Source organism: Oryzias latipes, chromosome 3 (assembly GCF_002234675.1).
Source record: "Oryzias latipes chromosome 3, ASM223467v1".
Lineage (NCBI taxonomy): Eukaryota > Metazoa > Chordata > Actinopteri > Beloniformes > Adrianichthyidae > Oryzias > Oryzias latipes.
This window is the reverse complement of record NC_019861.2, coordinates 23,631,108-23,646,723: the sequence shown is the minus strand read 5'-3', so window position 1 is coordinate 23,646,723 and position 15,616 is coordinate 23,631,108. Positions and strand designations below refer to the sequence as shown.

General features: G+C 35.2%; 1 protein-coding gene across 2 annotated transcripts in view; it reads left to right on the top strand.

Moving 5' to 3' along the window:
- Nucleotides 1-15,616, top strand: part of csmd1 (CUB and Sushi multiple domains 1) — a 416,037-nt gene that overhangs the window by 352,453 nt on the left and 47,968 nt on the right. For both annotated transcript variants that reach the window (XM_023953530.1, XM_023953531.1), the window contains 8 exons: nt 679-867; nt 2,552-2,729; nt 5,876-6,021; nt 6,762-6,842; nt 10,444-10,557; nt 11,883-11,999; nt 12,702-12,773; nt 14,554-14,700. In XM_023953530.1, coding sequence (XP_023809298.1) covers nt 679-867; nt 2,552-2,729; nt 5,876-6,021; nt 6,762-6,842; nt 10,444-10,557; nt 11,883-11,999; nt 12,702-12,773; nt 14,554-14,700 — 1,044 coding nt within the window. The remainder of the gene's footprint in view (nt 1-678; nt 868-2,551; nt 2,730-5,875; nt 6,022-6,761; nt 6,843-10,443; nt 10,558-11,882; nt 12,000-12,701; nt 12,774-14,553; nt 14,701-15,616) is intronic.

Here is a 15,616-nt window from a genome sequence, read left to right as displayed (position 1 = left end):
ATCATTATCAGCCCCACTAAGACCAGAGATTTGACACATTTGTTTAGCTGACAACCTTACAGCTCCTATCTTTTAACCCTGACATGATTCTTGCCAGATCTGGAAGATCTCCCGTACAGTGTGGTTGCTAGCCGGCGGTGCAGACATTTTGCATCATCTTTGTGCCAAATAGTTTTTGTGAGCTGTTAGGTGCTGGCAGCTAGGATTTCAGTGTCAGCCACCTCTGCTCGCTGTGAAAGGCACATTTGTGGTGGTGCTTCACTCTCCATGACACTCATGCCAAGTGAGATGTGCCCTTAATAGACCTGTGGTGCTGACATTTCCTCGAGCAAGTGCTTTCATGCCCTGCATACATGTGCACATAACTGTCTCAAAGGAGGCAACTCCAAAGGATGTTGCTGCACTTAGCACTAGTTGTCTTTGTGGGTCGAAGATTTTTTCCTGAGCCTACTCATGTCTATTAGACGAAGACACAATAGGGCAATTGAGTGACTTAAATACCACCTGTTATTTTGTTGTCACGTTTTAATTTGGAAGGAGGATCTACCATTTCAGATTGTCTCAGAAGGAGAACATACAAACGTCACCTCCAACTCCTGATGCATCAAAATCGTCGACATGAAAAATCAAACTGTTTTATTGCAAATCATTGGTTATTCCTTTTGTTTCTGTTTTAAGCATATGAACTTCAAAACTGCCAGGATCCGTCTCCCTTTCTCAACGGGGAAATAATCAACAGTGACTACAGTGCTGGCCAATCAATAACTTTCCAGTGTTACCCGGGTTATGTTTTGATCGGGCACACTGTGCTAACATGCCTGCATGGAAAAAAACGTAAATGGAACCATCCATTTCCCCGGTGTGAAGGTAAGAATTGTTCATTCAATCTCAGTGTCATTTGTTTTTACCAGTGGGCTGATCGTGCATTACAGACCTGGGCCTTCAGTAGTGCTACGTCTGGATCGCTTAACCCCTCATTAAACATTTTTATGCCTCTAAATAAACTGAATAAATAAAACAGTAAACACGTCATTATGCAACTACAGCCAGCACGAAAAACTTGAAATATATTTTTACCAAATATCTGTTTTTAGTAAAGTGTTAAAGATGAATGCTACTTTTGTCATTGACAAAACAAATATTATTTGGTGGTCTGCTTTTGAGTTTGACACAGAAAATGTAACAAGATACTTAACTCATTGATCTGGACTACAAATATTACTTGTGGGACAATATGGATGTGTGTCTGCTTTAAATGACTCGATAATAAAAAAAAAATACAATAACCCAACTAATGGGCAGGTTGCAAAAAATTTGACTGTTGCAAAACAGAGATACTTGGTTTTATTTGTTCTGTCCCCTGACTTGATGTCTAACATCTCAAACATTATCAAAAAGTGAGATAAAATCTCTTGGTAGGTGTTATGGATCAAAACCCACAGTTTCACATTAGAAGTTTAAAAGTGATTCCTTCCTTCCTATTTCTGTCTAATCATGATGAAGGAAAACCAAATAAACAGATGTTGGAGTCTAAAATAGGTTTTTGCAGCCATGTTTGCATTTTGGACATTCCAGAAGCACTCCAAACTTGCTTGCTGAAACATGCAGAATGCATTTCCCATGTCAGGGAAAAGCTTCTCCCTTCTGACCCAACGTTTTTCTTCTGCCCTTCCTCTGTGACATCTCTTCAACCTGTCCAGATTTGAGGATTTGTTGGACTTTGCAAAGCTCTGTCAGCTGCTCCTACATATTAATCATCTTTCCTGTCGTCACAGCGGCGCATCATAACAGATGTTTGAAAGTCCCAGAATTACCCGCAGAAATCCTCCAAGCAGCACTGCATCCAAACCAGCGAAGAAATCTGGGTTTAAACCTCATGTCTTCACAGGATAAAAAGCTTGGCTGAAAAATCTAGATCAATACAAGATAAAAGCACAATATGAGCAGAGCTAATGGGGGGATGCGGTAAAGCACCACTGCAGAAACACATCAGTTAGAAATTGATAAGATTGATTAAGAAAGTTTGATCCTAAGTTGTTGGCACGCATGTATACAAATGTATTTTAATGACAAAACAAATGGTTTGTTCGCTGAAGTTGAGTGTCTGCCATTCTTCAGGTCATTTCCATTTCACTGCAATAGTTTAAAAATTACATTCCAAATGACCCGCATTTCCATAGGAGACAAACATCTAACATAAAGGGGCTCCATCCGATTGGTTTATGATGTAAAGGAGTATATTCAATTACTCAAATACATAAAGAGATTTGTTTGTTTCGTTAAATACTTCAAGCTGTCATAAGATTGTTTTAGCATATTTAAGGTAAGCATTTATTGCAATTTTCACCGTCTTTTGCGATGTGCATATTGCACAGCTTGATATTGCGATAACGATACATTTGCGATATATTGTGCAGGCCTATTAATTACTGTACAAAAAGCTTTCATTTTCTATAGTTCGACTTACCTTTGGCTCATTTGCAGTGTTTTTAATATTCCCAAAGAGTGAACAGTTTCAAACACAAAATATTAATATTCTGCTTTTCTCCAGCTCCTTGCGGCTATAATGTGACAGCAGAAAATGGGACCATCTACTCACCTCAGTACCCCAATGAATACCCCAACTCCCAAGACTGCAGCTGGCTCATCAGCGTTTCCCACGGACATGGGATTTACATCAACTTTACTTTGTTACAGACAGAGCCTGTCACAGATTACATCGCAGTCTGGTAAGAATCAGCATGCATGCACGCCAAAAATGACTGATATGTCTTACACGTATCATTCAAATAAGGACTGCAACACTGACAGGTAAGTTCTGAATATAACTGATGACATACAGTACCTTGCTGGTGTATCCTTCTCCTTTCACACATAAATGTCAAACATTCTTTTGAAGGTATATTGTATTGTAGCACTGTTGTGACTTACTGTCTTCTTCTGATGATTCTATTGTAATATATCCACTCACACACGCACGCACACACACAGACACCTACACACACACACACATCTACAGTACACACTCTCTCCAACTGTAAATAGGGGATTTGGTGTGGAGGTATGAGTGTAATGCAGGGAGTGTAAGAGTAATGCATTTACAATGGGACCACTGACCAATTCAATTTAAGCCTGTGGCATGGTCATAGACGGGCCCAGAGACGGGTCGGGAGCTCTGGAAGTAATGATGAGAGTCAGCAGGGAGTGGTAAATTTAATGAAAGGAATGACAGAGCTGGATTACAATTCCACCTGTCTTCTGCAGGATCAAACAAGTTTGGTCAAGTCCAAGAAAAAAAAAATCTCCTTGCAGCAGCTTTTCTATATGTTACAAATCCTATCACAGAAATAAACACTTTATCTCAAAGAAATTAATAGAGGAAGTCGACTAAGACTCTTAAAAGTTTTAGGTTTAAGACTTTTAATGACTTCATAGCTTTCATTCTATGTAGCAATAAATAAAAACAACTCAAGGAGGCTTTTTTTGAACGGGTAGTATTTGGTGCTTTTTTAGATGAACTACATGACTTCAATGTGTCACATGTTCCATAAACATAACAAAAACTATATCACTTTCAATCTGTCCAGACTGCCTCCTTGATATCAAGTAATGGATTACTAACAAAATAAATATCATAATGTGGACAGTATTTCCACTATTAATATATATATATATATCAAAACAAGAAACATGACAACTTGAAAATGTATTTATTCAGGTTTTGATTTTCTAATAATTCTATTGGATAATTGTAGTAAGGGATAAAACAGGTTCAGAAAATGATGGATAACCGCTGTATTTTGGAAATGTTGGGACATGATAGTCACTCTGCAGTAATAGTAGTGAGGTGTTGGTGTCTGCTTTCTGTATTTTTGGTTTTATGTGACAACAGCAGCATCCAGATGTCAGGGCGTAAAGCCAAGTGGTCTCTGTGGTCCTCCATCAGTTACATTTGGCTCTGTGCCTGTACCACTAAATCAAACCCAACAGATCTAACAACAGGGGGACAGTGCAGGCCTTTGTAATTTTAAAAATCAGTGAATTACATGCTATAATCTGAATCAATTTGATAATTTTTTTCATCTTTTAGTGCAGGGGTGTCAAACTCATTTTCACTGAGGGCCACATCAGCATAGCAGCTGTCCTCAAAGGGCCAGATTTAACTTATACATATAAGTTAATGCAATGAAAAATAAATGTAACTACTCCTTAATGTTAAATAACTCACTATTTATTTACTATAACTTTTTAAAGTGACAATTACAGTTGCACAGAAAACATGTTTGCTTGTTATTCTAGCATAAATCCTTTTAAATTTGATTCTGTCAGGTTAGGTAGGTTATATTGACAGTGTTTTAGTCCTAATGTATAATTGCACAATCCGATATTTCAAGTCTGATTCTCCCTAGATATAAAGAAACAAACACAAATTTTTATTTTTTATTCTAAGAAGATTAAAAACTTTAATGCTCTCGCGGGCCACATAAAATGACATGACGGGCCACATTTGGCCTGCGGGCCTAGAGTTTGACACATGTGTGTTAGTGGAATGTTGATGGTTCCTGTAGTTTTCAGTTGGTTAAACTGCTCACTTACTTGAAATAAAACATGAAAACAATATAGTAGAAATTGTTTTATTTATTTTCTATCATGTTATAAAAGTGAAAATAATGATAAATTCTGCACAACTACAACCATAAAGCATATCAGGGTCTATGCAGACTGATCGCAGTGTTCAGTAGACACTGTTCTACAAATATTTAATTTTTGACTTCACTATTATTGTCATTCTGGTTTAAATATTGAGTCTTTCATTAACAAAATATAAAATCCATCTCCATTACAAAGACGGCACATTCTTTCATAGAAGAAGAAGATCTACCATTTTCACTTTCAAATTGCCAAAACAGTCATTGTAAAAATATTTGCCTGGTGATGGATTGAATTACCTTTTTTCTTTCTATTTTTTTACATATTTAAAAGCCCAGTAGCAGTGGTCTTACAGAATGTAAAGCAGAGCTACAAAATTTTCATTCCGTTTTTATTTAAATAGCTCAAAGAGCATATTTTCATCCTCTAAATGAGCTTTAACACCTTCAGAAGACCTTGAATTATTGAGGAGCTAAGAGATCCCGCGCACTCTTCATGAATTAAAATTTCAAAACCCTTGTTTAATCCAACGGCATGTTCATTAAAAACCTAAAACTTGGCATTTAGAATTTTTTGAAAATAACCTTTTAGCAAGATTAAATATTTAATGAGGGAATTTAGGCCTTTTCTGTGTTGGCTTTGTTCAGTGAACTTGTTGAAATGAGTTAAGAGAAAATAAGATGTAAAAAAAATATTTTTATCTTCTCGAAAAAGCACAAGAATTTTCACATTTGTAATATTTTACATGAAAAAGAACTGCTTTAAAACTTAAATGATGTAAATTCAACAATATGACTTGATACATCATTGAAATGTATAATAAAACATACCCTGTAACTTATTCAGTTTGGCACAACAGACATAAAAACATTTTTGAGGACTATTTGGAGATATCTGCAACATTGAATTTTTCCACCATTCTTTAAAATTTCAATAAAAAAAGATGAATGGATCTTTTGAAGGTTTTACTGAAATATTACTTGAAAATTTGTTTTAAACATTGATTTAAAAACAAGTGGTTTTGACTAGAAACTGTTGTTGGCCACATGAAACATGTCTGAGGAAAGAAGTAAAAAATGTAACTTTAGAAAACGTAATTTCTCTACTAATGTCTTTTTTTCTTAAAATGTACTTGTTCATAATAAGGGTCAGAGTTTTTGTTCTTATGTAGTATTGATGTTTGCTATTTGATTATTATTATAATTGTATTTACTTTTTTATTTAGGGATGGTCCTGATACTTTAAGTACTCAGCTGGGAGTTTTCAGTGGCAACACAGCATTGGAGTCCGCCTACAGCACTGGTCCTCAGGTCCTGATCCGCTTTCACTCAGACTTCTCAACTGGAGGGTTCTTCATTCTGAACTTCCACGGTACCTATAAGTAACAATATCTACAACAATTTAAATAAAAAACAAAAACAAATTTTGTATATATATATATATATATATAAAGGTAATTGTTGTCAGAATATCTTTAATAAGAGGAAAAATGCAATCAAACAAGGTTAAAGCTCTAACAGTGTCACAAAGGACGACTCATCAAACTGTGCTGCGTAAATGTTGCATTCTGCCCTCATCTATGTTGATCATGACGAGGTTTTTGATGTACAACTTTCCTGAGACAGACTTTCAAGGCAAGAAAAAAAATAGTGTTTCTCTTGATCTGGTAAATTACATTTAAAATTAACTGTCACATTTGTGATTAACACTGATGTACACTTTTTATTTTTTAGCTCCATCTTCCATAAAAGTTAATCTTTTGTAGTATTATGTTTACACAAAGGCCGGCCAATTTGAGATTTAAAATCATTTTTTTATGTAAAGCTTTGCTTGGTAGAGTGACCAATGGTAAGGCTTTGTGCTACTGTATGTGGCAGTTGGGATGTTACGTTTATGTTCCCTTTAACATCATACTGCAAATCTTTTTTTCTATCTTTTGGAAAATCAAGATGGCACATCTGATCCACTCTCTTATTTTTTGTTTGAACTATAATTCTATTTCCATCATATCACTTGTGAAAACAACATTAAAAATGTCTAATCATTCTCCAGTTTCTTCCATCTCTTGTTTCTTAACGGCATACTTTCCTTGTTTTCCCTCTTTGTTCCAGCATACCGTTTGAAGAAATGCGCTCCACCACCTGTTGTGGACAACACTGAAGTTATCTTTGAAAATGAAGACTTCCACATTGGTAATATTTCTGGATAAATACTACTTTTAATTTTGACTTTTAATTAAAGGGGAAAAAATATTGGCTGAATCACAAATTCTGATGATTGTCAATAGGAACAAACCTTTAATATTCTGTGTTATTGTTCCATTTTTAGCAAAGGGCATTCTCTTTACTGCTCACAGAAATCGCTGACATGATTCAGAAAATACCAGCAGCTCAATTGCAGTTCAGTTTTCCTTGCTTAGACAACCATATCAGCAAACACCATCCCTCTTTGCCTGCTCCCCTACTCCAGATTTGCAATCATGAGAGCTGTGTTTGTCCCCCTACGTGTCTGGATGGACAGTAAATCCAATATTTAAGAGGAAGTCGAAGATAGGCTGGCACTCAGACTTTTGGGCAACCCATTTACAGGACTTGAAAAGGGAGAAAAACACATACCTGACAATTTTACACAACCAAAAGGAAGACAAAAATAAACAGTGTTATCTGTTATCCTGCTCCAAGGAGACATTAGCTATGTTCTACAGCTAAAACATCAGCATTGAAAAGAGGTCTGTTTTTTCGGAAGATAACTTGGAAAAATAATTTAAAAGGAAAGTTGATGTGGACTTCTTCCAATCATGTGACATCCAGCACCTTATATATAAAAAAGTATATTTAAAAAATGCAGGCCGTCACCACCAGTGTAAACACAAAAAACAACATTTTGTGTTGTTAAACCAAGAGCAAATCTGATCCTGTTACACAGGTATGTGAGTTTGCTCTGTGCCAGTATTCAGCAAATCAGACCGCAACCCTTTTTTTCTCCCTCACTGTTGTACTAACTGTATACATCTACATATAGATATACTTATATGTATACATATAGCAAGCCAAATTACCACTATAAAACTAATCAAGTATAAAACTAAGTATGTGATACTAAGAGTAGATTTTTTTAATGGTTTCCAGGTACTGTTCCACTTACCATTCCCAATAGCATTTGGTTTACTGAAGGGTTTTTGAGCTACTTAAAGCCTATTAAGTTACACTATCATAATGATCTTTAAGATGAAAATCTTCTCTAAACCACGGGTCAGTGCAGAAGTGAGATCAGCCTCAGCAGTTCAATACAGAGCTGCTGTCAGGCGACACATTGGATTACAAGGTACCAGCTTATGGTCTGTAGAGGAGCGTTAAAGCAGCCCAGCTGCATTATGAGGGCAAAGTGGTAGCCAGCTTCAAAGCGGGCCACTCCATTCACGTGTGAAATGAACTACAGACTTTCATGTAATTTAAATGTAAGACCTGCTCTGTGAACATTTCACCAGTTGAGGACTTGAATGTATTTTAATCATATTTAGAGGTTACCAAACATAACATTCACCATCCACAGCTGCATCTGAAAAGGATCATTTCCCTTTGTCTTCAGTAAGAACAGTATACAAATGTGACTTAAACAGAAGGCACTTTTTGAATTTGGGCCTTCAGATTCTTTGTCATCCACCATCGTCAGATCTGCATTATTTCCAACATTTGATAAAAGCTATTATTCTTCCATGTTTTTGATGGGTTTTCTAACAAAAAAATACTACTTTCACTGACACTCAAAACAACCAAAAGATTTCTCTGTCCGGCTCGTCTCCAGGTATAGTTAGCTCTAAACCCAACAAATGCTGATTCGATCTAAGCATCACAAGAGAGCTTTTTTCCTGACAAAAGCTTGTTGAGACTGCTGAGGTCAGTCTGAACAAGCTCTGCAGTCACATCGACAAAACTATGAAAGCTTTGCAGATACTCAACCCAGCCTCTGCAGTTCACACTGATGTTCCATACAGAGACGCAATGTTACAATTTTACTCCGTGTATTCCTTTGTTCTTTGTACATTTGCTTGGGAAACGTTCACTAAAACGCTGGTTCATGCTATGTAGTATAAAAACTTAAAAAGTGTTCAACCTTGGATATTCATAAGGGAATGATTTAAAAAAAAAGAGATGCTTTAAAGGAATTAGACACATATTTTGTAAATATAACACTCAGAGATACACGCACAATACAAACACACGCAAAGAAGCAACCAGGTTAAAATTTAGATTTAACAAACCTTTTATGTTAGAGCACATCATTCACAAAGCAAAAGTCTATGTTGTTGCGTAAAAATTCAAACTTGAAGCTCATTTGCCATAGTTGTCTTGCACATAAAGATAACAGTGTTGTCCTTATGTGCAACACTGTTTTTCCAAAGAGCTGTGCTGTTGGTGAGGTTCTTGTTCTTTTCTTCCTTTTTAGTGAAATACTGTTATTATTTAAAAACAGGGTTTGATGGGACACAGATCTTTTGAAAGTGTGAACTCTGTGTATCAGTTCAAAGAATTTTAGGAAAAAAATGCATGTTTATGTGGTAATCTGTGTTCTTTTTTGGTTCTTTTTTCAAATGTCCATCTTCATTTGCCTTGGTGAGCCCCTAAAGGGAGAAGTGGATTCTCCTTTTCTTAACAAACAGACAGTAGATCTCTTTTCAAGAAAGTGAGGCTTCTAATTCTGTAGATGCTAATTTCTTCATTTGTTGATATTAAAATGGTTTTGTTATTTTATTTTATTTTTTTTCCGACTGGAACATCTGGTCCCCAGCAGTTTTTTTCTTACATTTTACTCCTGACTAAACGAGAAGCTTTTTTTTTTATCCGTTGTTTTAGCACTTTTCACTTTGACAGACAGCTTGAGCAGATTCCTAATTATACCAGTCTTGGTTGTGGCAAGTAAAATTGAAATAACCTATCAAAAGGTTATACGTTTCTGCAGTCTGATAATGACTTAGGGGTGGGCAATCACTTTTCACTTCAGCCCAGAATAGTTTTGAAAATTTCTTTCTGCTTATAAGTAAAACCATCAGTTTAAAGTACAAATTGGATTCACTTAGGTGAAAGTTGCGTGTAATTAAAAAAAAATAAAAAAATAAAAAAGAGAATAAATAGGATTAAATGGTAATCATTTCACTTATCAGTTTTTAGCAGTTTTAAATTTCATCATTTTCTAAATCTTTCCAGTCCATCACTTGGTATTTTCTAAGGATTCATTAGATTTTTTCCACTGTTGTATTTTCATGCATGACCCACATTCTGTTTAGTTTCAGTGCAATGTGAGATGTCTTGACCTTTTCTTTTAAAATTCATGAAGTGCTTCAGAGTTAATTGCTTCATCAATGCTGCTGAGTAGCACTGGTCTATGTGCAGTGAAGCAGGCATTCACAGCGTCTGTCCTACAGTGGGTTTCCTCAAAGGAACGAGGTTCTTATGCTGCAGAGCAGGGTTTTTCTTCCAGCATTTACTGAAAACATAAATCACGGTTAAATTTGTTCTCAACAGATTTTGTAAGAAATCCTCCCAGACTTACCAACATGCTCTTTCTATTCAGCCTTGCAAAGTTTTATTTTTGTTCTGTTTTTTAACTTATGGAAGAAATACTTTTATTTTTTATCATATTTTATTTATGTTACAACGGCACTTTTCATTCATCCAAAATGAACTGGGGCTACAGATCAAGACTTTCCTTTAGCAAATCTTAGAATTCCTTCACTTATTTGTGTTCAGAGCCATTCTATAATAATTAAACACTGTGTTTATTCTTCTGTTTTAGGTGAAATTGTGAAGTATCGCTGTTTACCTGGATACACACTATTTGGAAAAGCAGAGCTTATGTGCAAACTTAATTCCTATTTGCTCTTTGAAGCCCCACCCCCAAAGTGTCAAGGTAAGGTAGTGTTTAGTGCAACTATGATCCTTAGTAATAGATATTTTTGAAAACTGCTTTTGAAGGAGTCTCCACTGTAAATTTAGGAGTTCATTGTAATTAAATTTAAAGCAATTTCCTTCTGTAACCAGAGTCATGAACACAATCAGCTTTCAATGTGGACTTGTGGTTTAAATTTGCAGAGATCACCCAGAGTCCTAAAATGAGGTCAGATTGGAAACAGAATGAACATGTCAGTCCAAGGGAGAGCGCTCATGGCTAGTTGTAAGATCTAGTGGTGAAGCAGTTTTTATTCCCCGTTAAAAATGATAAAATGATAAACCAGCACAAGCTTTGGGGCGGGAACCAGCAGGGTGTTGCTTGTTAATCATGAGAACCCTGGCTGACTTCAAGCTACACGCAAACCATTTTTATGTCACTTGATAGCTACTGCTGAGTGGGAACCCATGTGGTACAAGATAAGCATATTTGGAGCTCTCCATTTCCCCGAATGTCCTATTGACCAGAAGCTACTGGTCAGCAGTAATGGTGCAGTTGTGCCACTGAATTGGGACTGGCACGAATCTGCGGAAGAAGCAGTTTTATTGCTGTCCTTAATTCCAAAAGCACTCAGCTCTAACGACCAACTAAGCCTCATTCTAATTTTTTTTTTCATTTGCTATGTGAACATATCTAGGAAATTAAAGTTAAAAAAAAACATTTTATGAAGCCATCATTTTAGAAAGCAGAGAAAAATCTTTCTTAAATGAAAACAGGTGGGAGATATTTTGTAAGAAAAATTTTTTTTTTGCAATACTTTGGTTCCAACCATACAAATTGTAAAATTAGGAAATACAACGGAGACAAAAGTAAAATCAATTCTGAAAGGTGGGGGGATAAGGGCTAGTATTACTGACAGAAAAAGCGGTATTGATTAAAATGTCGCTTTTGGAAAATTGAATTGTTATCTTCTTGACACCAAAAATTTGATGAGTTTTTGCCATTATGATGAATAAGAAAATTCTATCCTATTCAATGAAGCAGAAAGGTGTGTGTGTGTGTGTGTGGGGGGGGGGGGGGGTACAAATTTACAAGAAGTTACGTTTGATTAAAATAGAAGATTCAGCGACAAACTACCTTTTTTTAATTAAGTCCTACTTCTTAATCATGCTTAATGGGGCACCTATTTGACAACAAATGAAAAAAGTGCCTTAATTTTTTGCTTGAAATTGAAAATATCCTACAGCCATGTGATTGAGGTTCAATTAATTGTGGATTTTTTCACCACTCCTCTGTTTCTTCCATTCTTGCACATATGTACCGGCCTTTATTTGTTACTGTGACAGCCCAATGCCCAGCAAATGAGGAGCGATTTTCTTCATCAGGAGTCATACTCAGCCCTGGCTTCCCAGGAAACTATCCCAACAGTCAGACATGCTCATGGTTGCTGCGCATGATTCCAGGTACATTGCTTGACATAATTCACTACTACATGTTTTGCTCATCTATTTTCCCAGATTTTGAAAATGTATTCCCCAGATCTTGCATAATACTGCTTAAACCGGGATGCGGCAGGATTAATTGCCAGATCGAGGTCACTGACTGTGACTAAGAGGAGAATTCTTAAAAATGCCAAAAGTAAAATATCAGAAACATAAATTATTTTTTACAAACATGTAAAAGGTTAGAAATCTGAAAAATAAACAGAATTTAACATTTTGAAACACCTTGTTAAGGATACTGTTGACAATTAAGTAATAGTTAAAACTACTCAGGTTCCCAGTAAATGCAAAGGATGTGAAAAAGGGTTTGAAGTGGTTTTTATATGTACCAAATGCAAGGACACCTGTTACAAAGTAATCCAAATATCTCTATAGAGGCACTTTGTGTCTGACAGTGCATTTGTCATTGACTTCAAGGAACTGCTGACTTTAATTCAATAAATGCAAAATAGAGCTTTCAAAGCTCATATATTCCACATGCTCTGAAAGGAGAAAGCTAAAATACATATATTTGCATGTGTGTATATGTATATATAGAAAATATAGGAAATAATATTTGTGGGGGTATTTGTGTGTATCAGAGCATGCAGCTGTGATACATACAAATTTTCATGTTACCGTTTCATTGAATTTGCAACTAAACTTTTTTTTCTTGATTTCCAGGTTACACCATCAATATTTATGTGGAGATGTTCCACAGTGAGAAGCAATTTGACGAACTGGAGATTTTTGATGGTGCATATTTTTTTCTTTTTTCTCTCTTTCTTTTTGTGTGAACTTTTTTTTTTTAATCAATTGTATTTAAAAAAAAACATACACATGCAGAGTGCTTTTGCCTTTTTTGGTTTTAAGGAATCCTGTGATTATAAAATACATAAACTAAAAATCTTAGTAAAATCTGATGGGATCAGAATGATATAAAGTGTCTTATATTTTTTTTTTAACTAAAAAATAACTTTGAGTATTACATCCAATATTATTATTACTATTAATATTATATTTATTATTTGTAAAATAATTAAATACAAAGAAAAAGTATGAACTTTTACATAAAGTTACACTCTTTAGTCCTAAAACACAATAATATAACATAAAATAGCCAATGAGGATGGTAACAAACTTGTGAGGTCATTGATGATATGTGCAGAAAGACAGAGCTGCTGAGCATAAGAGAAAATGATAGATGAGTCCCACTTAGCTCTGATTATTTTGCTTTGTTTTGTAAGGTTTTAAGCACACAGAAGAGAAACCCCTCCTGCCCAAGAAGCTGTCACTGTGATTATTGTGGTGTATCATATCTTTGTTAAAAAGAAAAATGTCTCTATATGAGATGTGAATATTTTACAAAAGTATTTTAGAAAACAATTGTAAAAAAACAACACAGAAGAAGTTTTTTTTTTAATTCTTTTTTCATTTTTTTAATATATATATATATATATATATATATATATATATATATATTAATTTTTTTTGAATATATATATATATATATATATATATTTTTTTTTTTTTTTTTAATTGACCTTTTTTTGCAACTTTCTAGATGCCTTATGTGTCTTTCTATATAAATCATATTTCTTTGATAAAAACAGTTTAATTTATTGGAATTCTGCTTCTTTTATACCAATGATGGATCTTAATGCTGCAGGCAGAATCCCAGAACCACAAGTAATTTGAGGAGAGTTAGCTGTTAAATGGCCTGCACAAGAAAATTCTTTTTTTTATACTCCTTCTCATATCAGGCTGTTATTATTCAAAAAGATTTCAAAAAGTAAGCAACTTACCATTTTAATTGACAAGTTTCAGTTCTGGAGACAGAAAGACTTCCAAAAATGAACTATTTTATTTTATGGTGTGTAGAATGTTTGCTTGTGCAACAGAAGAAAAAAAAAAGCCATCAAAATGAGAGACCTTTTTTCTTGTTTGTGTATACCTTGCTCACAAGGTCAGACTGTGATATGCTGTAAGGGTTGCAAAAACTCATGAGAAAAATACCAGCCTTTTCAGGACTCAGTTATCACATGAAATGTTAAAGGTATTGTTCGTTCAGTTAAAAACTGCCTCACTATGGTATGTTTGGAAGGGCTGTCAGGAGAGAGTTCATCTATTAAAAAACGGAGAGAAAAGAATAAATAAAGGTTAGTTTAGTTGACCATGGACTCCACTGTATACCTGAAGTCAGATCTTTGTATCTGATGTAGCTTGACTGAACTTGTATCATGCAACAGTAGAATGTACTCACAAACACCAGAACACAAGAATTCAGGCAAAATGAAAGACTGATTGTTGCAGTGGTTCAGTCAGACTCCAAAACTTTAAAATGCTGTGGTAGAAGAGACTTTTTGATAAAAAAATATTTACAACTTGAATCGAGGAAACAATTGAGCCTACAGTAAGGTCAACTTCTAAGGTCTGCAGGAAGTTATTGCTTTATTCTGTTACATCATGAGGCTCTATGTACAGATATTTGTAACACAGAAGGTCTAAATACTCTTGCTTTGCTTTGCTTCACTAGGATCCTCTGGTCAAAACCCTCTGCTGGTTGCTCTAAGTGGCAACCACTCGTCCCAGCTGAACTTCACCTCTAAAACAAACCAGCTCTACCTGCGCTGGTCTACTGACCACGCCACCAACAAGAAAGGATTCAAGATTCGCTACTCAGGTACATCAAATATTTACCTCTTTTCTTTTTACCATTTGAAAATATCAGTTTTGTCAAATTAAAATGCCCCAGGCTACAGCTTTAATACAGATTATGATAAAAGATTTTTGTTCATTTTGTGTAGAATGATGGGCTTTAAAGTCTTATTGAAGTGTAATGTCACTGTGCATGTCAGGAAGTCCTTTGCGTGACATTTTTTATGGCACACCATAAATATTAAGTAAAGGTTAATAGCTTTTTTTCACATTTCCAAACAACATAAATCTCTACAGCCTTTTAATATTGTAATTGTGTGACGTACGTATGTGTTTTTGGAATTTGCTGTACTTTGACTAGAAGATGGATTCAGTGCACTTTAATCTTCCCTAGAGATGGATCGGGAATCCAACTGCAAGCCTGTTATAAACTTTACCAAATCAATTGTGAATTAAAATAAGCAATTCAATTGAATAAATATGTAAATGCAGTTCATCTTGTAGTCCATATTTAGATAATCCTAAATGAAAACCACTACACTACTATTCAACGATTGACACAGTTTCTTGAGGTTTCAATGAGTGGCTGCTTCATTTTTCAACCGTAACCTGCATCTCTTTCATACCATGCAGTTTTAAGTGGGTAAATTACTCTGCTGCACCCACCTATCTCCTCTTAAGGCTGTTGAGGATTGGAGGTCTATCCCACAGCTTTAAGCTGCTATAGGGACATACATTTGAGCAGTACTTACTTACAACAACCCTTAAAACCCCTTACTCTCTTGTGAAAGAGCATAGAACACCTAACTGAAGTGAACATTACACTTTTGAAAAAGGTGAGAAAAAACATTTGCAGTTTTGTTCTAGAAAGTGGAATTGTTCTGTGGTTCAGCCGTGCATCAGGTAAAGCAATATCTCTCTGCAAACATGACTGTTAAAAT